Source organism: Schistocerca piceifrons, chromosome 8 (assembly GCF_021461385.2).
Source record: "Schistocerca piceifrons isolate TAMUIC-IGC-003096 chromosome 8, iqSchPice1.1, whole genome shotgun sequence".
Lineage (NCBI taxonomy): Eukaryota > Metazoa > Arthropoda > Insecta > Orthoptera > Acrididae > Schistocerca > Schistocerca piceifrons.
Window position 1 is genome coordinate 290,182,337 of NC_060145.1, and position 27,311 is coordinate 290,209,647.

The following is a 27,311-nucleotide window of genomic DNA, read 5'->3' on the forward strand; positions in this document are numbered from 1 at the left end:
TGGATGCAGCAGAATACTACATGCCTTTTTGGACAAGAGTCAAGCAGGTGGAATCCGAATGAAAATTGGATTTCTGCCTAGTATTAACTGGATGGAAGCTGCTAATCCCAGAGAATAAGCTCACACTCTGAACAACAAACAGCATTAATGAAAATATGTATACTGAGAGGCAATAAACACTTCGTGTAAACCTTGAAGCAGCATAGCTCATGTTGGTCAAAATACCCACATTATACAGGGTGTTTATAAATGAATATCGGGGTTTTAACGCTTTATAATATTTATTATATTAAACTTACAGTTATAAATGATTTGTTAAATGAAAGAGCAACTCAAACAGTTTTACCAAGAACCTTATAAATCTTCAATGCGACCACCATTTGTCACACGGCACACATCAAGCCTATACCCGAGCGCCGGGTAGGCCGCAAGAGGCCCAATGACAGGGCTTGCTTTGCATGGCCTCCACGTTCACCCGACCTAACGCCATTCGAATTTTTCCTTTGGGGCTTCAACAAGGATCGTGTGTCCGTGCCTCCGCTACCAGCAGACCTCCTGAATTAAGAAACCGGATTGAAGCAGCTGTTGCTACAATCACTGAAGACACACTTATCAACGTTTGGGAAGAGCTCGGCTATAGACTTGATATGTGCCGTGTGATGAATGGTGCTCACATTGAACATTTATAAGGTTCTTGATAAAACTGTTTACACCCAGTTTCAAACCGATACGAAACTTCTTTTCGCTGATATTCCCCACAAAATAAAGAAAGAAAAAAAGTTTCTTGTTTACTACATTTTTTCTGTTCATCCAGTAAAACTGAAGCACAGGCACGACGTTTTCAATTATTACTTCTTAACTACCGACTCTATTCCCGTCAAATTTGACAGACAGTATCCTCATACACCATTGAATTTGCCTGCAAAATTATATCATTGTATGACAGATAGTTGGGCAACGGCCTTGCCGCAGTGGATACACCGGTTCCCGTGAGATCACGCTGTCGCGCGTGGTCGGCACTTGGATGGGTGACCTTCCAGGCCGCCATGCACTGCTGCTATTTTTCGGGGTGCACTCAGCCTCGTGATGCCAATAGAGGAGCTACTCGACCGCATAGTAGCGGCTTCGGTCAAGAATACCATCATAACGACCGGGAGAGCGGTGTGCTGACCCTACGCCCCTCCTATCCGTATCCTCCCCTCTGAGGGTGACACGGCGATCGGATGGTCCCGGTAGGCCACTCGTGGCCTGAAGACGGAGTGCTATGACAGACAGTGTGGGGGTTAAGACGTTTCGATGCTTTAGCGAACCGAGTATTGGGGTTTACTGGTATGTGCTAATATGTTTGCGGAGTAAAGAATGAGCATCATTCCCTTGGTTCTCTCTCTCTCTCTCTCTCTCTCTCTTATTAAACCTCATACACCAGACTCAGAGTCCTTCCGCAGTGCTCTCTTTCCTGATACATCTACTCGGTACTTACGCGCCGGAAACATGTGATCAATGTATCTGAATGTGCGTGTTTACTCTTGTGTGCTCAGCAGGTGCTTACGAGTATGGATACGAGGTGGGCCCGGACGGGCAGTTCCACCACGAGAACCGCGGACCGGATGGCGTGGTATACGGCTGCTACGGGTACGTGGACCCGGAGGGCAAGCTGCGAGCCACGCATTACGTGTCAGACGCCTGGGGCTACCGCGTCGTGCAGCCGGGAAGGCCTGTGGAGATCTTCCTCCACCCACACGACGAAGGACACGACCACGGCGGCGGTGAGGAACACGGCCACGAGGGACACGGGTATGTCTTCTTCTCTTCCGTTATCATTATCTTCGTCTTTACAACAATGTCGTTATCATCGTCTATCCTTTCATCATATCCTTTTCTTAATAATCCATTCCATTATTATCATCATCTTTACTTCGTCTTTGCATGATAACTTTTGTGTTAACCATTACAATTTTGATAATCATCATTCTCTTCAACTGCTCCTTTTCATCATCATTACCATCACCATCCAATTTCCTTATTTTTTTTCACCATTATTTTCATTATCATCATACTCTTCATATTTTGTTTTATCGTCACCTTTTTCTTAATCATTTAATCATCATCATCATCTTTGCATTCTTCTTCTCATAAACATCAGCATCTTTGCATTCTTCTCCTCAGCAGCATTATCATATTCTTAATCGTATCAGTAGCTTCTTCATCATCATTTCATTCTAATTATCATTAATGTTGTCTTCTTTTTACATAAGAATCCATCATTGTCTGTGTCTCTATCTTATGATCATCTTGTTAGAAATCATCATTGTTCATTTCAAACGTCATTATGTTTCCCTTTTTATCTCTACTATCATCATTAACCTCTTCTTAGTTATCATCTTCACTTTCATTATTATCACTTTCATCGTCTTTGCCATAATCATTTTCTCAATCATCATTGCCATACTCTTACTCTTCTCCTTCACATTATTACGTTCTACGTAGTCAGCATCGTTGTCAACATCATCATTATCCTCTTCTTAGTTATCATCTTCATTTTCATTGTTATCATCATTTCCATCATCTTTGTCGTAATCATCTTCTCAATCATCATTGCCATAATCTTGCTCTTCTGCTTCTCATCATTACGTTCCACTTAATCAGCATCGTTGTCAACATATTTTTCATTTTCTTTTTTTCTTCTTCCTTTTTTCTTATCATTTTAACGTATCTCAAAAAAAAGAATAGATAAATCGGGTTTAACGTGTCGTCCATTGAGTGGTTTTATTAGATCCATAATCGCTAGAAGGGCTGAAGAAAGTAATCAACTATGCCTTTTATTGATGGAATCACCGCAACATTCGTAAGAAAATGCAGGAGAAACCTTTATGCATACGGCTTAAAGGGTAGTTCAAGCTCGCTCCTCGACTCTTGTGTCTCTTGACCGCTGAACCACGTCTCGTGGGACGGGCCACAAAAGACCCTTCTTCGCTTTATCTTCACATCAACAAGTTGTGTACCGAGCACGGTGCTACACATCCTGGATCAGAAATGGTCAAGTTTCAGTCCGGATGTCCAGCATTATGTTTTCTGTAATTTTCCTAAATCACTTCAAACAAATGGCGTTATGGTAAGTATTCTACCTCTTGCTAACTAAGAAGCCGATGTAATGATAGTCACTTACCTACCTTATCATTTCTGCTTCAATGAAATTTTCTCATTTTGCTACAGAACGTATTGTCTAGTCCAGTTTTCTGGGAATTAAGATCTTCTGCTTCTCGACTTGTTGCGGCACCATACAAATTGACGTGTCAGCAGCCTGACATTGCATTGCATTAACCTTCGATCCTTTTCCTCAGAGACCTTTGAGACCCAAAATCGCCGAAGGAAACATGGCCTGGAGTGAGATTGGTTTTGCTACTGCGTGTCTTCATTGTTTTTCCTTTTTTTCTTAATTGTTATCTTCATATTTGACAAGTGCTACAATCAGGACAAAGAAAGCAAGGAGCAATAGGGTTATGAAGCACATGGGTATGTCTCCTGTGGTCCGCGCTTGTCTCTAGTTCTAACGTTAAAAATCTACATCCAGAAAGCGAAAATTGGACAAATACTCTGCAAACCCTGTTACCAAATATGTGAAGATCGACATTAGAGTCCTCAGAGACAAATACATACGAATTTACCATTTCAGAATGTATCTGACACGCGATGGGCAAACATGAGTAATATACGGTATGTTAAAGAGCAAAGAGGGAAAAATAACAATGGAAGACAAAGCATAAACTTATGGGATTAAAAATGATAAGAGGTAGCAATGCAAACTTTTTCTTTCACTTGTTTGTTTTTCTTTAGTTTCTCTGCTTAGGGTGCTCTAAATCGTGCTCATCAACACCCTTAAAAATTATTATGTGAACGTCGTTAACACATACAAGCCGTAAACTAAATAAAATTATGTTTGATCTTTCTCACTGTTTCTCACATTATCACACACAGTCACTCTCCAAGGCACAAAACCGAAAACTTTTAACATAGTCCATCTGTTAAAATACGAATACAGGCCCAGAAAAGACGCTAACGGAAATGGTGGCTGTCTGATCACTTACATCTACATCTACAGTTGCATGCATGCTTTGCAAACCTCTGTGAAATACGTGGCAGAAGATGTACAGCTTAGTGACACATGTTAGGTCTTCACCCTGTCCATTCGCGTATGGAGGGCAGGGTGAATGCTATAATGCCCCTGTAAGTGCCGTGATTAGTTCAGTCTTGTCTTCTCCGTCGGTCGGCCGGAGTGGCCGAGCGGTTCAAGGCGCTACAGTCTGGAGCCGCGCGACCACTACGGTCGCAGGATCGAATCCTACCTCGGGCATGGATGTGTGTGATGACCTTAGGTTATTTAGGTTTAAGTAGTTCTAAGTTCTAGGGGACTGATGACCTTAGAAGTTAAGTCCCATAGTGCTCAGAGCCATTTGAACCATTTTTTTCTTCTCCGTCCCTATGGAAGTAATAAACACGTCTGCAGTTTCTTCACTTAAATCATAACTAGACGAGCCTAAAATCCTCTACACACACTACTATCTCCTGCCCAACAGTTGACGGTCAGACGGATTGAAATTAAGGATTAAAGATATCGGTGATAGGATTCACTGCTGACAGTCTTCTCCTCTGTGAAAATTAGGAAGAATAACAAGGCGCGTCCAGTGTCAGGAATTGTCTACTGAGGACATAATACGGATACAAAGTAAACTAAAGAAGTAAAGAGGAGTAGCAGAAGCGACTTTTGTGAAAAATTAACTTCAAAACTGAGTATCATGTAGGAGATGAAGTGACTGAATTTCGATTGTTCAGAAGCAAAACAGCGCACAAAGGTCGCAGCAAGGACCAGGTAAGTAAATTTGAAGGGAGTAGGCAAAAAACTAGTAGCAAATATAGTCCCTAATTTGACAAAGAAATTTGTGAAAAGGTGCTGCGAAAGCACTCTATAAGAAAGTGGAGCACGTGCAGTAGAAAAACCGGAAAAGAAGGGAATCAAAATTAAATGTACTGATAACACAAGAAATGAAGAGTTTCTCCTCAAACTCGGCGAACAATGACATGTACGGAAAACACTAGCTAATAGAAGGATGACAGGACTTTTGTAAAGACATCGGACGATAACTTCCATGGGCCTACTGGGAGGTGTAGTAGGGAAAAATCGTAAGGGAAGCCAGAGATCAGAACAAATGGTGACGTTGTAAGCACCACTCTCAGGTAAAGAGATTAGGTCCTAGCAGCTGATCTAGCACACTAATTTTTATGAAAACATCGAGATGTAAAATGTTTCCGAAACGAAATTTATGTCAAAGGTTAGGAACGTAACAATACTCGTACAAAAATGATTATGATTATACACCTACACATAAGACTGCAAGGATTCAGTATGGTGTGGCATTCTCTTCTGCGGCAATCACAGCCTCCAAATATTGGTTCAAATGGTTCAAATGGCTCTGAGCACTATGGGACTTAACTGCTGAGGTCATCAGTCCCCTAGACCTTAGAATTACTTAAGCTTAACCAACCAAAGGACATCACACACATCCATGCCCGAGGCAGGATTCAAACCTGCGACCGCAGCGGTCGCGCGGTTCCAGACTGAAGCGCCTAGAACCGCTCGGCCACAACGGCCGGCCCTCCAAATATTCCATGATTTATTCATCAGGAGGTCTATTGTGACATGCGCACAAACGGCGATGTCGAGTATTTGTGCAGACTGCAGACTAGCGAACGATGGTCGTCAGTAGTAGAGGCAAAGCGATTCAAATGAATGTTTACTTTTCTCATGTCCATTGCTGTTTTTCTCTTATCATTTCCAGCAGGAAAACCACATCAACACACTGAACTAAATTCAGTAACTACATCCTAATCGTCAAAAGACAGCTGTTTCAAAGTAATTTTCAATAAAAGTACCATCAAACTCTCTAAGAGTGTCAACAATAAGGCTGTTTCTCTTTTTAAACCTTCACGCTATATAAGCGCACTTTCAGCGCAAACTCTGGTGTTAACACTCACAAATGTACTAGGTGCTTAAACACTTATGCAAGCTTTAGCTCTACATGTAATACGGACTCAAACATTTCCTAAACTATAATAGATATTTGACATCAAAATGCATACAATAGACGAAAAACAGATGTAAGTGAACCTACTTCAGACCATAATACAGTACTCTAAGACATGATAATATCAATATGGTTAATGACGTTTCTCCTTCTATATAGATACAGCAGTATGTAGTTAATGAAATTTTTCTGGTTTATTTCCAGGCACGGTCATGGACATGGGCATCATGGAGTTGTGACACCGTGGAACAAGCTCTACTTCCCTAAAGGATGTGGCGGAGTCCGGCCACCAGGGCAGCCTGGTGGTGGACCTTTCCCAGGACCTGGAGGTGGACCAGTAGAAGGAGCTGGCACAGGAACAGAAGAGGGAGCTATTCTCCCAGGACAAATACCAGCTGGAGGAGGTCCACCAGGTGCACCAGGATACCCAGGTGCACCAGGCTATCCAGGAGGACCAGGGGGACCTGGTGGACCAGGAGGACCAGGTGGGCCTGGAGGACCAGTAGGACCAGGGGGACCTACAGGACCAGGTGGTCCAGTAGGACCAGGAGGTCCAGTTGGACCAGGAGGACCAACAGGCCCAGCACCACCAGGGGCACCAGGAGGCCCTGGAGGACCAGGTGGACCAGGAGGTCCAGGAGGACCAGGAGGACCACCGGGTATAGGAGGACCAACAGGTCCTGGAGGACCAGTTAGACCAGGAATACCAGGAAGACCAGGAGCACCAGGAACACCAGGAGGGCCAGGAGGACCTGGAGGACCTGGAGGACCAGGTGGACCAGGAGGACCACCAGGTATAGGAGGACCAACAGGGCCTGGAGGACCAGTTAGACCAGGAATACCGGGAAGACCAGGAGCACCAGGAACACCAGGAGGACCAGGAGGACCAGGAGGACCAGGAGGACCAGGAGGACCAGGAGGACCAGGAGGACCACCAGGTATAGGAGGACCAACAGGTCCTGGAGGACCACTTCAACCAGGAATACCAGGAAGACCAGGAGCACCAGGAACACCAGGAGGGCCAGGAGGTCCTGGAGGACCTGGAGGACCAGGAGGACCAGGAGGACCACCAGGTATAGGAGGACCAACAGGGCCTGGAGGACCAGTTAGACCAGGAATACCAGGAAGACCAGGAGCACCAGGAACACCAGGAGGACCTGGAGGACCTGGAGGACAAGGAGGACCAGGAGGACCAGGAGGACCACCAGGTATAGGAGGACCAACAGGTCCTGGAGGACCACTTCAACCAGGAATACCAGGAAGACCCGGAGCACCAGGAACACCAGGAGGGCCAGGAGGACCAGGAGGACCTGGAGGACCAGGAGGACCACCAGGTATAGGAGGACCAACAGGGCCTGGAGGACCAGTTACACCAGGAATACCAGGAAGACCAGGAGCACCAGGAACACCAGGAGGACCTGGAGGACCTGGAGGTCCTGGAGGACCAGGAGGACCAGGTGGACCACCAGGTATTGGAGGACCTACAGGGCCAGGGGTACCAGGTATACCAGGAAGACCAGGAGCACCAGGAACACCAGGAGGACCTGGAGGACCTGGAGGACCAGGTGGGCCAGGCGGCCCTCCATTCCCAGGAGGACCAACTGGGCCAGGAGTACCAGGAATACCAGGTATACCAGGAGCGCCAGGAACACCAGGAGGGCCAGGTGGCCCAGGAGGGCCAGGTGGACCAGGAGGACCACCAGGAATAGGAGGACCTACAGGCCCCGGAGGACCAGTTAGACCAGGAATACCAGGAAGACCAGGAGCACCAGGCACACCAGGAGGACCAGGTGGTCCAGGAGGGCCAGGAGGACCAGGTGGGCCAGGAGGACCACCAGGAATAGGAGGACCTACAGGACCAGGTGGACCAGTCAGACCAGGAATACCAGGAAGACCAGGAGCACCAGGCACACCAGGAGGACCAGGAGGTCCAGGAGGACCAGGAGGCCCAGGTGGGCCAGGAGGACCACCAGGAATAGGAGGACCTACAGGGCCAGGAGGACCAGGAATACCAGGAAGACCAGGAGCGCCAGGAACACCAGGAGGACCTGGAGGACCTGGAGGACCAGGAGGTCCTGCTTTCCCAGGAGGACCGACTGGGCCAGGAGGACCAGGAATACCAGGTGTACCAGGAGCACCTGGAGCACCCGGAGGTCCAGGAGGACCTGGTGGACCTGGTGGACCAGGAGGACCACCAGGAATAGGAGGACCTACAGGACCAGGGGGACCAGGAATACCAGGAAGGCCAGGTGCACCAGGGGCTCCAGGTGGTCCAGGAGGACCAGGTGGACCAGGTGGACCAGGAGGACCACCAGTTCCCGGATTTCCTGGAGGCCCAGGTGAGACAATTATTACAAATACCAATGTAAACATATAAAAATGTGGTTTACTGCAATTTTCGTTTTATAAAGATAATTTATATTTGAAAGGTTCTGAAGTAGGCTCTGTATGGTCCTAGTTTTCAAAGCATTAATATAGAAAACATTTTCTTTTTGCTTAAGGATACCCAGGAGGCTATCCTACTGGACCTGGTACTTTCCCTGGGGCGCCTGGTTTACCAGGTGCACCAGGTGTACCAGGAGCTCCAGGACAACCTGGAGGCCCAGGATATCCTGGAGGACGACCGCCTACAGGACCTATTGGTTTCCCAGGTACTCCAGGAGCCCCAGGACAACCTGGAACACCAGGACAGCCCGGAGCACCAGGGTTCCCTGGACAGAGGCCACCAACTGGACCAGGAGGCTATCCTGGCGCCCCTGGAATCCCAGGACAACCAGGTAAGGGATTTCTGTACTATTGTTAATCATTTGCGTGCTTGGCCCCTTATTATAGGCTTTCATATCGCTTGGTCAACATGAAGAATACTGCACAGTTTGTGTAACTGAATATAAGTAATCTAGCTATGGTCAACAACGGTAGACAAATTTTCATATCTTTTTAAATATCTTACATAATTTTTGGCTGAATACCAAGTTATATGGGATTGATTGACAACAGTTTGCGCTATTCTGTAAATGTGCTCTTTACTTCTGTTGAATTTGTGTGACATCAAACCAAATGTCAAGTGTGTTTACACACTGTGTCTAGTAATTAGTATGTAGGTCAATCAAAGATCTAAATGAAACGCTTTGTAACTATTAGTTAATCTGTTAAGCATTTGTACAATGACTCGATTTCTCTTCAATTTATCAAGTATGAAATAATCCTCTCGTAGTGCTGTCGGCTCTTGCGACTGTTTGGATTGCTACTAAATCATTATCAGGTGCAAATAGTCATGGTTCAGACTCGTATGCGTCATGTTGATTAGTGACAATCAATTATAAGGAGTTTAAAAGCAACTAACACCGACATAACAGAAAATATCTGAAAACTGTTGGGCACCAGCTACTGAATATATCACGTAATATATTGGAGAAATTGGAGAGAAGGAGAGGGAAAGGGTAACAGAAAGTAGGCACAAGCAGCAAGTCTACAGGGTACAACAAAAAGGTATGGCCAGACTTTCAAGAACCATTCCTCACACGTAGAAGAATAAAATATATTATATGGACTTGGATCCGGGAACGTTTTATTTCCACGTTAGCGTTCATTTTCTGCTTCTCTTCATAACCACATAATCATAGGAACACAAAAGCAGAACTTACCAGTAAAAGATGAAACTGTTTTTTTTACATGAAATGTTCAACATTCCCTCTGGGTTACAGTACGAAACACTTTGCCAAATGAATTTTTCAAAATGTCCTCCGTCAGCAAACGATACATGCGTGAACTTACAGTTGCGCTGACTTTCTGATGCGGTGATGTATCCCTGTAGAATTGCGTATTGTTTCATAGCTTTCGACAATATGGGCACGAAGACCCTTCATTTTGTATGGGGGTTCTGCACATGGGAGTTCTCAAACTGCCCCATGAATAAATGTCTAGTCTAGAGTGTTTAGGTCTGGAGAATGCAGAGCCCAGGAATTTGTCCACCTCCACTTACCCATCTGTCAGGGAACATGAGGCTCTAACAGTCAGCAACAATCCTAGTCCAAATTTTGACAGAATATCTTTGTCGATGACGTGATTCTCCAGAGCAGGCAAAACCTAGCAATAGCACTCCTTCTTCAGGCCACAAGTGGCCCATCGGCATCATCCGACCGAGGATCATCCGACCGCCGTGTCATCCTCAGATGAGGATGCGGATAGGAGGGGCGTGTGGTCAGCACACCGTTCTCCCAGTCGTTATGATGGTTTTCTGTGACCGGAGCCGCTACTATTCGGTCGAGTAGCTCCTCATTTGGCATCACGAGGCTGAGTGCACCCCGAAAAATGGCAACAGCGCATGGCCGCCCGGACGGTCACTCATCCAAGTGCCGGCCACGCCCACCAGCGCTTAACTTCGGTGATCTGATGGGAACTGGTGTATCCACTGCAGCAAGGCTTTTGCCTCTCCAGAGCAGGGGCAGCCAAAAATTCGGCCCATAATCTGTGCCCTGGCTCTCGTGCCATACTGCTCAGCTTGTCTGCGTACTCTTCCCACTGCCACGCCACGTTGTCTTAGCAGGAGGAGGAGAATTACGAGTAAATGGCAAATGCGCTGGCTTTAGCTGGCATCACAACAGCGTTGCATACGATTCGACTTAATACTCATATTTCTCAGCAACACAGAACACAAACGGAGCAAATTTTTAGTCTTATTTAATTATTGTTGGCGAATTCATAATGTAATTTTTATCTAGAAGAAACAGTCAGTATATGAATGTAAATAAGATAACTTTACAGATTTTGGCAGTAAGGTCTCCACGTAATTTCGTTTCATGATAGAAAAAACATCTTTCGCATACACGCGGTATTTCTGTAAGAGCGTGCAAATATGTAACAGGACATAAGAATGATCCACTGGTTAATCTGAGGCAATGAACCTGGGGTCGGAGAAGCCGGCTTAAGGATATAGGGAAGGAACCTTGTCTACCGCTATGTGTAGCTTTACTGTTTCCCAGCTTATTTCCCGACTGTCAAATGTTTTTGCCAAACATACACACACACACACACACACACACACACACACACAGACACAGCGCAAACACACACACACACACACACACACACACACACACACACACACAGACAGAGCGCAAAAAAAAAGTTAAATTAATACCACACCAAAAAACACTCACACACACATACACAAACGCACACACAAATGCATACACGAACAGACCATAGATACTTCAATAGTTACACTCATAAGTTTGGCAATAACATTCGATCTTTGGCAAAAAAATTTGACAGTCGGCAACAGAAACCAAAACATTGCATTAAAACAAGCGTTCAGTGCATAGTGCTGTGGAATGTGGAAAAAACCGCAAATTGGCGTTCATAAGAAGAAGAATAACACCAAAAATGCAACAGGAGCGTAATATGTAAGAAATTGTCCACGCAACCTGTAAGTACAGTTCAAAACATTACTACTTAATAGGAAATACCAACTACCAGAACTGTTTATAACCTATAGGCAAAGTGACAAAAATGTAAATAAAATAGCTAACATGTGTACATATTCCAGGCCACTGATGATGCCTTGCAGAAAATAAAGGCGAAACGCGTATGGCACTAAAATTGTGTTTTATTCAGTTGCTGTCAGACGGTCCATAAGTAAAAATTATCAATATACCGTAACAGTACAAATGGTACGTTCATTGTATCAGTGATTATATTTGCAGTTAATAGTAACTAAGGTAAATTAAAAAAAAGTACACATTAACGTGATTTTATTCCTGCGTACCACAAATTGTTCAGTGAAGCATTCTCTATGTCCTGTTAAATTTTTGCACTCTGTTAGGGAAACACCCTGTATATTTGTTGATCGAAATGTTGTAGAACTTTTGAAACATCATTATGGATACTTAGAACCCCTACCTTAGGAAAACAACCTGGGTAATTTTAACGTTAAAGAATTTGTCTTTCAAATGGGAATTACGTTGCAGATCAATCCGTTGCATTTGCGAGTGCAAAGGGGGTCTTTTAACTGAAACGGCAAGCGATCTCTAAAACAGCTCGAAAATAAATGTAAGATTTGCACTGAACTTAAAACGTTTACGTAACTATTGTAATTGTTTTAAGTTCACAATGAATTATTCAGACCACATGTTGTTTTTATTTTTTTAATGTCAGTGTGCTTAGGAAACTGGACTTTGTTTCTGTCGTTGCTAGATTTTTCACTTCTACAACGCGATTTCCTTTCTAAATGAATTCCCAGCAAATCAGAAACAAGTCGTTTTTCACCCTGCACTGTCTTACTGTGGACCGTGGGAAGCTAAAGTCCACTTAAAATGAAAAGTCTGCGATTAATTCCAGATGTTTTAATTTTCGTTCTTGCACTCCTTTTTCTTTCAGAAATTCAATAATAACGGGCTTTAAACTGAATAATCGTTTCAGGCATGCTCCTTTAGGTAACCAACGTACATTGCCTCAATACTCTTTGTTTAGTTCCATCGAAAACTGTTGCAATTGACAGTGGAATAATGTGTGCGACTTCAGAAATTTTACTATTCGTACCGCCAATTTATTCACGTGCTCCATGCCTACAAATTTAGCACAAGTGCTTCTTGATGTACAGAACAATGAATCTAATATGTCGATCGTTATTAAGTTTTTGTTTTCCCATTGTCAGAAGCATTAAATTCTTCCTGCATGGTTTTATAATGTCGTTTCATAGCATATTTGTATTGCTCGTAGATAATGCGACCGCATAATAGATGTTGAGACTTCTCATTCCTCTCTTTTGTCATTCCCATTCATTTTTAGAGACTTGTGAAGCAAGATCGCTAGACTGCCTCTTTTTGTGCTAACGGCCACTGCATCTGTGATCGTCCTTCATACCAGAAACAAATAAAGAAGAATAAACGGCGCTGACACCATGATTCTGCTGAACTGAAATAATTTGCGCCTAGCGCAAAATGGGGCACCGCAACACTAAACACTATTTGAAATGCCGCGTTACACCAAGTAATTCCGGGAAAGAACAAGCATCTGGCTCTCGTGTGTTTTGACATGGTGTGGCCAGCCCTGCTCCAGAGATACACAGCGCGTCAGGGATTCAATGTGAAGGAAGGTTAATGATTGTACCCTTATTAATGGGCGGTGTTTTGAACATTTCATTTAGAAAATTGTATCACACCATAACCATAGGTTATTTTGAACATTTCATGTAGCAAAACTTTTCATGTAATACTGGCACACCCTTTTTCTGCATGTTTCCCACGATTAAATTCATTATGAAGGGAAGTAGAAAATGAACTCTTACATGGAAATAAAGCATTGCCAGGCTCGTGTCAATATAACATGTGTTCTTCCTCTGTGTGTGAGAAATTTTTCTGAAATTTTGGCCACAGTTTCTTGTTACACCCTGTATTAACGTGTTTTTTTTTCTGTCACAAATCCTGCTGTGTCAGAAGCGACGCCATCATTTAAGTAAGTTCCGTAATTTTTGATTTCTCTATTAAATTTTAATTGCAGCTCCGAGAGGTGCTGAATGACATTTTAAACGCTTAGTGTGTGACACAAAAATCTTCTAATTATTTGACCAGGTCGCGATATTCAATGTTGCACCCATTATGTCTACTAACACATGTGACGTCCACCAATATTCGCTAGTGAAATTATGATAAATGATCTGTCGCAGTTTGAGACATATGGTGGTGCCTACAGTTGCAAAACTAAAAAAAGGAAAATCATGTGTATAATCATATGTAGTTGTCAGTCGCACAGAAAGCAATTCAGTTCTTCGATCTTTTGCCGGACAACGTAAACTGAAAGTTATCAAAGCAAATTTAAATCTAGCCTAACATCATCTCTTCTCGGTAACTCTTTCTGTTTCATAGATTAAATTTATTAAATGACTTTAGAATCTATAGCTAAAAGAACTACGTTTAAATGAATACCACTTACATCAGAAGCGTTAAAGGTAAATAAGTTAATTCTTATTAAATTTAATAATTTAAGCCAAGGTGCTATTTAGTAACCTGCAAATGACCATCTTGTAGTAATACTCGTAAATAAATAATGTAAACTGATTTCTTCCTAACTGTTTCAATAAGACCATGCAAATGATATGTCGAATGGGTAACTAACAAAATCGCAAAGTGCTAATGCGGACGTTGTTTCCCCCAGGCTACCCGGGAACACCAGGCCAGAGGCCGCCGTCAGGACCAGGAGGATATCCAGGAGGACCAGGTAACGTGACTAGCAATTTGAGACATTCTCATACTGAGTGTAGTTAATAAGTAATGCCAACAACTGAGTCGGTGACTTCGGAAACCACATGATTTCGCAGTTTTCCATAAGACGCTTTATGCCATTATTGGGCTTGTCTAGGATCTACATTTTGTGTGTAGAAATCACGATAGTCCAGTGACTCGTCTCAAAAGTGTAGGCCCAAGAAAACTGTGATGACAACAGAAGCAACATAAGTCAACTACTCGTGTACTTGCCCCCTGAGTGGGTAAATGGCATCACTACAATGTGGCTTTGCGCTGCTTACATGTTTTGACGTGCCTTAGTGTATGCTCGTGCTACAGTCTGCTCAACTTCCGAGGGCTTTCTTGTTCAGCTGTTTAGTTAACAGTATGTGTTGTTGTGAGATAATTGTGAGATATTTTAAAATGATTTGCACTGGAAGAAGAGGCGCTTCAACAAGATACATTATTTTCCCAGTAGATGCTATTCCATTTTGGTAAGAAGAAGAGAGATCTGTAGAAACACCCACATCTACATCTACATGGATACTCTGCAAATCACATTTAAGTGCCTGGCAGAGGATTCACCGAACGACCTTCACAGTTCTCTATTATTCCAATCTCGTACAGCGCGCTGAAAGAACGAACACCTATAACTTTCCGTAGGAGACCTGATTTCCCTTATTTTGTCGTGGTGATCGTTTCTCCCTAGGTATGTCGGGTTCACAAAATATTTTCCCATTCTGAGGAGAAAGTTGGTGATTGGAATTTCGTGAGAAGATTCCGCCGCAACGAAAAACGCCTTACATTTAATGACGTCCAGGCCAAATACTGTATCATTTCAGTGACACTCTCTCCCATGTTTTGCGATAATATAAAACGTGCTGCCCTTCTCTGAACTTTTTCGATGTACACCGCCAGTTCTATCTGGTAAGGATCGCACACGGCGCAGCAGTATTCTGAAAGAGAACGGACGCGCCTAGTGCAGACAGTCTCTTTAGTAGATCTGTCACATTTTGTAAGTGTCCTGTCAATAAAACACAGACTTTGGTTAGTCTTCCACACAACATTTTCTATGTGTACCTTCCGATTTAAGTTTTTCGTAATTGTAATTTCTAGGTATTTAGTTGAATTTACAGCCTTTAGATTTGACTGATTTATCGTGTAATCGAAGTTTAACGAATTCCTTTTAGCACTCATGTGGACGACCTCACACTTTTCGTTATATAGGGTCAACTGCCACTTTTCATACCATTCCGATATTTCTTCTAAATCATTTTGCAATTTGATTTGATCTTCTGATGGCTTTATTAGTCGATAGACGACAGCGTCATCTGCAAACAATCTAAGACGGCTGCTCAGATTGTCTCCCAAGTCGCTTATATAGTTAGGGAACAGCAAAGGGCCTATAACGCTACCTTGGCGAACGCCAGAAATCACTTCTGTTGTACTCGATGACTTTCCGTCAATTAATACGAACTGTGACCTCTCTGACAGGAAGTTACAAATCTAGTCAAATACCTGAGACGATATTCCATAAGCACGCAATTCCACTACAAGCTGCTTGTGTGGTACAATGTCAAAAGCCTTCCGGAAACCCAGAAATACGGAATCGATCTGAAATCCCTTGTCAATAGCACTCATGCGAGCGAAGAGCTAGTTGCGTATGACAAGAACGATGTTTTCCAAACCCATGTTGACAGTGTGTCAACAGACCGTTTCAAATGTTCAAATGTGTGTGAAATCTTATGGGACTTAACTGCTAAGGTCATCAGTCCCTAAGCTTACACACTACTTAACCTAAATTATCCTAAGGACAAACACACACGCCCATGCCCGAGGGAGGACTCGAACCTCCGCCGGGATCAGCCACACAGTCCACAACTGCAGCGCCTTAGACCGCTCGGCTAATCCCGCGCAAAAGACTGTTTCCTTCGAGGTAATTCATTATGTTCGAACACAATATATGTTCCAGAAGCCTGCTGCATATCGATGTTAATGATATGGGCCTGTAATTAAGTGGATTACTCCTACTATCTTTCTTTAATATTGGTGTGATTTGTGCAACTTTCCAGTCTTTGGGTACGGTTCTTTCGTCGAGCGAACGGTTGTATATGATTGTTAAGTATGGAGCTAATGCAGCAGCATACTCTGAAAGAAACCTAATTGGTTATGTGTATACGTTACACGAGAGTATAAAGCAACGTAATCAGTCATTAACTATATTCTGTTCAAAATTACTTTAGGGTCGACAACTACAGATCTTGAAAAAAAAAATTGAAACATAGCGACAAATGCATGCTTGAACATAAATCCAGATACTAGCCGAGCCTTCAAGGTGCCAGGTTGTATTTGACCGCAAACGGCGCCTGTGCAGTATTTTCAACACGTTGTGAGTGTCACACTTGATTGTAACAGTGTTGTACGTAGTGACTTCGAACGTGGACGAGCTGTTGGTGCTCGTATCGGGAGTAGTTCCGTAACCAAGGCAGCCGAAGTGTCTTCAGTACGAAGATTTATACCACATACGCGGAACACGGGGGAAAAAGTAGTCCGCTACGTCACAACGCGGACTAAAGTGTGTGTTGAGGGATCGTGACAGGCGGTCATTGAAGAGGTTTGTGACGAAAAATAAGAGGACGACAGCTGCATAAGTCACTGCTTTTACGAACCATGTCAGCACCAAAACGAACAGGAAGAGGGCTCCAAAAGCCGGGAATTCCTGGGCAAGGTGGAAATCCAAATCCACACCTGAGTGATACAAATCGCTTTAACAGTAAATCGTTGTGCGGAAGCTATATAATCTGGACTATGGAGCTATGGAAGATAGGCGGTTGATCTGAGGTGTACTTTATTTCACACTATTCCCAACTTCTCGAGTTTACGTCCCAAGAATGAATCATGACGAGGGTTCTGTGATAATTTCGGCAGCCGTATCGTGGTATTTGGCTCTAAGCACTGTGGGACTTAACATCTGAGGTGATCAGTCCCCTAGACTTAGAACTACTTAAACCTTACTAACCTAAGGACATCACTGACGTCAATGCCCGATTCGAGCCTGCGACCGTAGCAGTAGGGCGGTTCCGGACCGAAGCGCCTAGAACCGCTCGGCCACAGCGGCCGGCTATCGTGGTGTTTCATGTGCCCCAAGGATAACTTGTAAGGTCGCATAACTGCCAAGGACTAAGTGACCATTTTGGCTGATCCCATGGTACAATCTTTGTTCTCAAATAGTGACGCTGTATTCCAATACGACAAGGTTCGTTTTCACACCACTCGCACCGTCCAAGGCTGTTTCCTTTAGCTCGAGGGTGACTTGTTGCATCTACGCCGGCCACCAGTCATGATATCTCATTATTATTCAGCTTTTGTCGCCTGTTTAGGAGAGAATGGTGCGTGATCAATATACAGGTCCATCATCGTTACATAAACTTGCCACTGTTTTGTAGGAAAAATGATATAAACTTACATTGAAAAGCGTATAGGGGTTGTATTTACCCATTACGAAACTATTGGAAACTTCTTTGAACGCCAATGGTCTTCCTTCACCGTATTAGGCATGGTAATGTATTGAATTTTTGGTGTTTCCATATTTTGTCCACCGCTTGTACAAATTTAGTAGCGGAGTGAGGCAGTCGAGGAAGCCACGGCACATATTCAATGAAACCGATGAGACCAGTAGATGCGACGATCATCTGCGGCTGCCAGACCTTCATCCGCACCCCTACATTTCCCGCTTGCACTACGTTGCAAGTGGTGCTTCAAGCAGTTTGATGTCTCTGGGATCGTCGTTATTCGCTGAGATTTTGTTCGTTTTTATTTCTTACACTTTAAGGGTTAACGTTTTATCTGTTATTACAACTATTAGTTGCGCGTTGCGTGATACTGAAAAACGTCACAAGCAATTTCGTTCAAATGGCTCTGAGAACTATGGGACTTAACTTTGGAGGTCATCAGTCCCCTAGAACTAACAACTAACCTAAGGACATCACACACATCCATGCCCGAGGCAGGATTCGAACCTGCGACCGTAGCGGTAGCGCGGTTCCAGACTGTAGCGCCTAGAACCTCTCGGCCACCCCGGCTGGCAGCAGTTTCGTAAGAAGCTATTCGGGGAAAAGTTAGACATCGTTCTCTTGGTCAGGGCACTGCCAATAAGTGGTCTGTCGAGCAAAATGGTTCGCGCGTTACGTGCCTACACTGTCAATTGTTGTCGATAATGCTCCAACGTGTTCTTTCGTTGCTGAAAAGACGGCCACCATGCGAAAGCGAAAATATGAGATTATTGGCTTCAGTGCCGAAACGCCGAAGTAAGTGATAAGCTTAAGAAGCTCGAGCTTATGGGATTAATCCGTCTTCTAATTCTCACCTTAATGCTGCCACAATGGCACTGTCATTCCAGCCGAACGTAGTTTAAGTGCCTGGCACAGTCGAATTACATTTTCGTAATAACTGAGTCTGAATCAAGTTCATCTCAACTACTCAGTCTTACCCTTATTTTTCTTTCACGTGTATCCCGTACCTACATGGGGTCAGCATGTTAATTATTGGATTTGGCAGTATTAGTAGCCGAGCGTGGCCTTCTGCTATTCCTGTCGCCGTCCATTTTCGTCCGAAATCCTAGTTGTGTATCCCAACAGACTACGTCTAGTGTTTCCTCATGTGAAAGAGTGGGAACGTTTTCTAAATGTTTGCGAATTGTATAATGGAGTGATGATTTGTGGATATCAGACTGGTAGTTACGTAGCTGGATGTGGAAAACTGGCTAAAAACAATTTCCTCACTGGCCGGTACACTGGCCCTTGTCGACCGAGCGAGGTGGCACAGTGGTTAGCACACTGGACTCGCATTCGGGAGGACGACGGTTCAATACCGTCTCCAGCCATCCTGATTTAGGTTTTCCGTGATTTCCCTAAATAGTTTCAGGCAAATGCCGGGATGGTTTCTTTCAAAGGGCACGGCCGATTTCCTTCCCCATCCTTCCCTAACCTGAGCTAGAGCTCCGTCTCTAATGACCTCGTTGTCGACGGGACGTTAAACAACACTAACCTAACCTAACTGGCCCTTGTCGTTAATCCGCCGGGTGGGTATTCCATCCGAGGTCGTCGCATCTCCCCGAATTCCGAAAGTGGCGAGTTAACGCACGCGGCTTTCCGGGCAGGTGCTCTCATCACACAAAAGAAATCGCTCTTACTGTCCGCATTACAACTGTGGAAAAACTGAAGACGTGTAATTTGTATCACTCTTCTTCTTCCTGCCGAACCCTTAAGTCTCTTCAGCTCAATTACTAGGCGTAATTTTTTTGTTACGCTGCAAAAATGTAGAAATTTTGCTCAGAAAACATATTGATGGATTAATTACAAACATTGCGCTCCATTTCATGCAATAAAACCAAACAGGCCGCCCCTGAGGTTTTCACGCTACGCGCAAGCGCAGCATGACGCATCATGTTTAACTTACATTATCTCGTGTTAGGGATCTCAGGCAGAATTTCGGTTTGGAGAAAATGAAAATTTGACACATTCTTAATAATTCAGACGCATAATGTGCTCACCGAAATTCAGTAACAAAATAAGTTTCCCGCATGTCGAAAATTCAGTAACGAGTTTGAACGAGTTGAATGAAATGTAAGAATAGGCGTGTGTTCTGTACAGGACGTGGTCTCTCTTCTCCACGTCTTCACATGTTCAGTCCTACAGTAATTTTGAACATACTGTAAGTGTCTAATAAAATTCGAATCCCTACACGTCTGGATTTTGATCACTGAAGGAAAGCCTACTGCAAAACATATCCTGCAGTGTTGAATATCCATCGAGTACACACATGGAATTTCTGTACTATTCACAACACAGCGAACCTGTATCTATCGTCAAGGTCGTTCATGCTTTAGTGTAGAATTCATTCAGCTTCCGTAAGCTGTAGAAACTTCAGCACACCATGCCTCCTTGATCTGTTCCAGTGAACAACAGAGGTTGGAGGACCCCAAGAAGTTGGCTACATATCCCACAAACCGCAATATTTATGAAAATGTCTTCCAGTAGTCACTATATATGTTGATGTTTCTTGAATTTAGCTCTCTCACATGACGATTTTTGCATCATTTGTCCTACTGCAGACAATTTTTGTTGCGTTGCTTTGTATGTTACCTTACTTGTATCCAGTGTTTTCATAAAAGTGTTGAAAATGTCATATGTTCTGTAACATATACATTTTTGTTTTTCATGTGAAAAATACAATTACCTACTTTGATGATGAAACATACTTTTTCCTCATAGGATGGCTAGTTCTTTGTATAATTACAGTTTATTTCATGCGGAAACAACTAAGTTTTTCCGTATTTTGATTTTGGAAACTGCAATTGAAACTGAATTCAGAAATTTAACGCACCGTTGTGGTTCCATGTATAACAGGATAATATTTAAAGAAAACTGAAATTTGCTCTTGATTTGGAACGGATATAAGGTTTTCCCCTCTCCAATGAGATTACAAAAACGTGAAACATTTCTGTTCTGTTATCACCAATTCAGTTACAACCAGGAGAGGACCTACTGGAGAGAACTTCATGTTAGAGAGTCAGCGCTTGTAGTATCTTTGCAAAACCAATAGTTCGGCTCAACAAGCGAACTTTTGACGTCAAATCCTATATTTTCCATCTCGCTGACCTCTAGGCAGAGCACAGACAATACATAGTTTACCAGTACATTTGATTACAGTGGGGTAGATCATTGATGGCAGAAACAAACAATACCCTCCAAGCTTGCGCCTGCTGGTAGGATGTCAGGAGTTTCGATCAAAATAGGTAATCAACGAGTGAAGAGAAAAGCAGTTTGTAGTTACCTTGGTATAAATGTCAATTGGAAACAGAACATTCAGACGCAAGCAGAAATCGTCTGCTAAAGAGGCGTTTAAATCCTCAACAAAGTACACGCAATCGGCGAAAGAAACTTTCAGCTGTCTCCAAGCATAAAACGAACACACCACAATGCAACTCTCTTAGCTATAGCAGGTTATGGGTAAAGTGTATGGGCTCACATAGCCGTAATGGTGAAAATAACACAGTACCTTCGGCGACCACAAAGTATATTCCTGTGCCTCGAAGACGCGTATAGAACACCAACCGAGACGCTTCTGGCATTGCTAAAAATATGACCAGTAGACCTAGCAGTAAGAAAGACTAGCTCAGAAAGCTCTAACGAAAGAGATACTCCCTACAAGAAGAAGGAAATAAAGGAGTGTGTCGTTCTCCCAGTAACGTCTGATTTGATTTTGTTACACTCTGTTACCTTTATTTTACCTTTGTTAATATTCCTATTGTTCCATTATCAATTTCGTTCTACTGACCTTCCAGTTCCTTTACCGTCACTGACGAATTGGAGTACGAAGACAAATTTTAGTATCTATTACATAGGGACGGGCTACAATCGAGTACGGCAGAGCTGAGGGCACCGTGCTTTGCAGAGACCGCGACAAATTTACATATTTTTCTTATTACTATTCCTCTTTCTCTCTCTCTCTGTTCCTCATCTAACTTACCTATTCTACTTTCCTTTGTAACACAGTATTATTTTGAAATATCCAGTATGTTATTAGATGGTAATTAGTAAGCAAAATATGAGCTATTGTACAACCTACAAACCAGAATAAAAAGAAACAATAAATAAATATGTAACTTTGTATGTGTTTTATGACGCACAGCTTCAAACCATGATCGTAGCCAGTATGGGACATCACGATTTATTTGTTGGGGCTCGTCACGGTAGCAAAAAATGTCTCTACGTGAGACGGGAGAGTATGGAGAGGTGCCAACAGCACAACTTTGCCAGACTGAGAATCGTCCCTAAGGAATCAAAATAGTCACTCTACGATATGACCAGGAGCGAAATTATGAGGCAACGTCAAACATTTCTGACCCTTCTGCTCAATACCCAGGAAGTTATCATTTGTTATCATTTAATCTTGTGATACTGTGAGACCATCGTTCTAATTACAAACTTCCTGCCACAGGATATCCAGGCGGAGGTCCAGGAGGATACCCAGGATACCCCGGCGCTCCAGGGCTTCCAGGAGCACCAGGTAATGACAGATGCGGCTGATCGCTATGATCGAACATGCTTCCTCGTCACACCTCACGATGTACTACCGACTACTAATGCTCCTTGTCGCCTTACATCTGACCCTTACACTCAGTACTTGTCCACACATATCTAAGAAAGGATGACGACTTCCTCCCTAGTCTCACGTCAATATAGATATGGCTGTTTTAATAATTTCATACACAGTAGCTGGCTTCCGTTTCTGTTGAATAGTCACGATTTCACTTATCTCTGTGGGTGCTCATACGCATAATAGGATAATCCAGTGAAGGCAGTTTAATTTTACAACAAGAGTAATGATGACGTAATGTAAATATTTTTCTGTATTTCGTGAAGACTGATAAAAATCAAATACAGATGATCATGTTGAAAGTTAAAAGTAATATAATCTTGGAAAAGCTCTTAACAAGATGCAGGTTTCTAAGAATAATTAAATGAATAGTCAGAGAATGGATGTTCAGCATTTCTATTGGTTTCGTCGTCTTACAGACACACAACTGTCACACTAAAATAGTATGTGAAAAGTCCCATTTGATACATACATAGGCATGATTTATACGACTTGAACTGGGTCAGTAAAATGATAAAATTATTAATTACATTTACATAGCTACCTGACAAATATAAGTAATTTGTTGGTGCAATGCAGCTTACAATGTGGTATCAGTACGAACAAGTCATATCCAGTCTATCTAAATCTCGTAGACTAAATGGTGGTTTCAGTATAGATTATTTTAATTTTGTAGGTGGAGCGGAGAGGAAGAGGTGTAAGTGGAAAGGCTGACAAGTATTCATCATTGGGTTATTACGATCGCTCAGTAGAGTGTATTACTGTCACAGGCTGCCGAGATTTAATTCAGTTGGTATACTTACAGCTCTAACGTAATCATCTTCTTAAGTTCTTAAAGCAACGTTACCCGACATCGTAATCGGACCTACCTATACTCCAGTAAAATTGCTAAATTTCTTCTCAGCACGTGAAACAATGTTGGTTAGTACCGCTCTGACCCACAAGAACTTTTTCAAACTTTCATTAAAATGCGAATAGCGTTGTCGTCATGGACAAAGTCTCTAACCAGACCTTGGCTCTACTGTCGACGGACGTTCATATCTAATACTTCTTTGGCGGCTTCAAGACTGCTTTTTAGTTCGCTTCATAGAAAGAGCATTATTTGCCAGCTGTTCAGATTGTTTTCACCTACTGATTCATCAGTCAGGCTTGTTACCACATTTACTCAGTAAATGTCCGAGAGCTTTAAGATGCGCTACACTGTACAGTGGATGTATTCGCTAACATGAACAATGAAGAGACAAAAAAATCTGGTACACATGCCTAATATCGTGTAGGGCACCCGCGAGCACGCAGAAGTGCCGCAACATGACGTGACATGGACTCTACTAATGTCTGAAGTAGTGCTGGATTGAATTGACACCATGAATCCTGCAGGGCTGTCCACAAATCGTAAGAGTACACGATGGGGGAGATCTCTTCTGAACAGCACGTTGCAAGGCATCCCACATATCCTCAATAATGTTCATGTCCTGGGACTTTGGTGGCCAGCAGAAGTGTTTAAACTCAGGAGAGTGTTCTTGGAGCCACTCTGTATCAATTTTGTATATGTGGGGTATCACATTATCGTGCTGGAAATGCCCTAGTCCGTCGGAATGCACAACGGACATGAATGGATGCAGGTGATCAGAAAGGATGCTTTGTCACCTGTCAGACTCGTATCTAGACGTATCAGGGGGTCATATATCAATCCAGCTGCATGTGCCCCACACCATTACAGAGCCTCCACGAGCTTCAACAGTCCCTTGCTGACGTGCAGAGTCCATGGATTCATGAGGTTGTCTCCATGCCCGTACACGTCCATCCGCTCGATACAATTTGAAACGATACTGGTCCCACCAGGCAACATGATTCCAGTCATCAACAGTCCAATGTCGGTGTTGACGGGCCAGGGCGAGGAGTAAATCTTTGTGTCGTGTAGTCAGCAAGGGTACACGAGCGGGCCTTCGGGTCCGAAAGCCCACATCGCTCATTTTTCGTTGAATGGTTACCACGCTGACACTCGTTGATGGTCCAGCACTGAAATCTGAAGCAGTTTGCGGAAGGGTTGCACTTCTGTCACTTTGAACGATTCTCTTCAGTCGTCGTTGGTCCCGTTCTTGCAGGATGTTTTTCCGGCCTCAGTGATGTCGGAGATTTGGTGTTTTACCGGATTCCTGATATTCACGGTACACTCGTGAAATGGTCGTACGGGAAAATCCCCACTTCATCGCTATCTCGGAGTTGGTGCGTCCCATCGCTCTTGCGCCTACTATAACACTACGTTCAAGGTCACTGAAATCTTGATAACCTGTGTGAAACGCTTGGAGGGAAGTTGCAGGGCATGTTGTATTGAGACATAAATTTAAGAAAAAATTTCGATACATTCTGCCGTTTCTGAGTGATTTAACTTTGAAATTAGCCAGTCAGGGCGTCGCTCGCTCGTATTCAAACGGGCTGCCAGGAGAGGTGTTGACCTACGAGTGCTTTGTTTGGTCAGCTGAAACTTTAATTTGCGCGCGCGGCGACCTTATTGGCTAAATAACTTGGAAACGGTGCAACGTACTGAACTTTTTTCTTAACATTTAAGTCTCAGTGCAACATGACCTGCAACATTCCCACAAGCGTTTCAGAAATTTTCTGAGCAACCTGTAGATGTCTTATAGAACTAGATGATAGGCGAACACCAGAAACTCATAGTGTGAGTTTAACAAACAGAAATGTATAAAATTAACGTAAATGGCGGTTCGTGACTATCTGCGGTAGCTCTTTTGGTGCATTTCCTTCATTGTGGCGTTAGATTCGGATGAAATGTATTCACAGTTCCTTATTATGTTGTTTTATCTCCAACAGATGTCTGATCTCCAAACCGTTTCGCCCCTTTGTAGTGCTTTTTTACGAATCATGTACGTTTTTAATGTTATAGATATACAGTTCGCTTTCTGAAGCTATAATGATTGACTCACCTCGGCGTTTCAGGATACCCAGGAGGACCGGGACAGAAGCCTCCCACAGGACCTGGCGGATACCCCGGAGCACCAGGACAACCAGGAGCACCAGGCCTTCCAGGTCAGTACAGGACAACCCCAGGGCACACTTCCAATACACCACGACCACCACTTGTAAAACTGACGTGCACAAGCCTCGACTGTCACGTGGAGTAGCAATTCCACTTGACTAGGAGGGCGATTTTGCGTTCACATGATGTGGAAAGTTAAGGCAAATAAAATAAATTTCTCCCTCCTAGAACATCAACATGAAACGTTCCTGTCGTCCGTGCCTATGAACTTCCATAGCGTCGCGCGGAATCATACACGCAGCAGCGGAGAGAACTCACGAGTTACTGGTGATATGCAAAGTGCAAAAAAATTTCGCGACACTCCACGGATTAAACTGGAAACGTCTATTGGCAGACCCGGCAGATTCTCTCTACTCCTACACATGTAAAAACCAATGATTCTGCATCACATTAGAAGTCCATCAAGGCTCGGCCTTATCAGTACTGCTGTTCATTCTTGTGACGGACACTGTCTCAGCAAATCTGCACATGTCACTACCATGGACACGTCTCTGTGCTTATAGTGTCATGTTGGCTGAGGAGAACAAGTGCCAAAGACAAAAGTGGATCGACCGACTTTCGCGATACGGCCTGCTGCTCATCAGAAAGAAAACTGAGTACATGGCATCTGATCGATGAGAAGTTGGGACCAACAACGCTGACGGAGAAGATCTACTACGACTAATAAAATCAAAGTACCTCGGTTCTAAAACCTGTAGCGATCTCAAGATTACAGACGAGGTCAATGCAAAGATGCAGGCAGCGTATGAAGTGGTGAAAGACAAAAGGATCAAGGGTCATCTGAAGTCAAAGATCTACCAGACTGCCATCCATCCCATCGCCCTCTACAGCGCAGACTGTTGACAAATTCCAAAAGAAGCAGAACGACATTTGGGAGTCATGGAGACGAAGTTGCTTTGACAGACTGGTGGCATCACGTTTCGAGCTATACTATCACGAAACGTTTTGAGATAGCACTGAGTTAGAAGAATTGCGAGAAAGCTGTCTGTGATGGTTTGGACATGTGCTGTGCGCAGAGGACGATACTGCAACAAAGACAGCCAACACAGTGGAACTGCACTCTGAAGGTTGTAAGTCTTCATCCAGATATGTCCCACGTTCGAACGAAATGGAGACAGCGAATCCAGTCAGCGAAAAAACGCTAAGGGAAAATAAGAAGACCGCTATACACGCAAAGTCAGTCTAAATAAGGGTCGCCAACCTCGTTTTGGGCAGCGAGATAGCGTTTAACTTCCCATGACTCTAAGTGCAATAAGAAAGTCCTGTAGCAATTCAGTTACTTTCAGGCAGGATTCCGAGATCCGACCACTCGACTGGAATATGGTCCCCGCTAACAGATCAGTACGCCGCCATCAACTGATCCCTAAGAACACACGTCGGTACTCTCCATGTAACAAAACAACAATACACTCCATTGTCAGTAAAGGAGAAACTCGCACAAAAATTAACGCCGGTCATGCCCGTCTCTCCTACCCAGCACTATCTCTAGCTAGCCAATGGCTCCGGGCTTTGCTCTCAGGTCTGTTTTTATCAAAGAGACCACGCTCACTGATCCGCAACATTAGCCTAGAAAAACCGGGAAGTGCCTCAGCAGAATTCGACACCCGCGCACGGGAACGCATTTTCATTTTGTAGGCTTTTCGTGCCGGGAAATCAGCCTCTCTCAACACGAAGGAATACTAGCTCCAGAATTAGGAAATGCTAACCACTTCAGCAGACGAACCCTGCCCAAGAGAGCCACGACTTGACACCTCAAATCCACGAGCGCCAACGGCCGAGTCTTCCATTTCG

General features: G+C 43.7%; 1 protein-coding gene and 1 pseudogene across 3 annotated transcripts in view; one reads left to right on the forward strand and one right to left on the reverse strand.

Moving 5' to 3' along the window:
- Window positions 1–27,311, forward strand: part of LOC124711230 (collagen alpha-2(IV) chain-like) — a 167,476-nt gene that overhangs the window by 114,704 nt on the left and 25,461 nt on the right. The window contains exons 3-8 of one of the 3 annotated variants that reach the window (XM_047241188.1): window positions 1,539–1,794; window positions 6,285–8,419; window positions 8,582–8,857; window positions 14,235–14,297; window positions 22,304–22,372; window positions 25,421–25,510. In XM_047241188.1, coding sequence (XP_047097144.1) covers window positions 1,539–1,794; window positions 6,285–8,419; window positions 8,582–8,857; window positions 14,235–14,297; window positions 22,304–22,372; window positions 25,421–25,510 — 2,889 coding nt within the window. The remainder of the gene's footprint in view (window positions 1–1,538; window positions 1,795–6,284; window positions 8,420–8,581; window positions 8,858–14,234; window positions 14,298–22,303; window positions 22,373–25,420; window positions 25,511–27,311) is intronic. The other 2 variants (XM_047241189.1, XM_047241190.1) reach the window with 2 other exon arrangements.
- LOC124712909 lies at window positions 10,393–10,510 on the reverse strand (annotated as a pseudogene).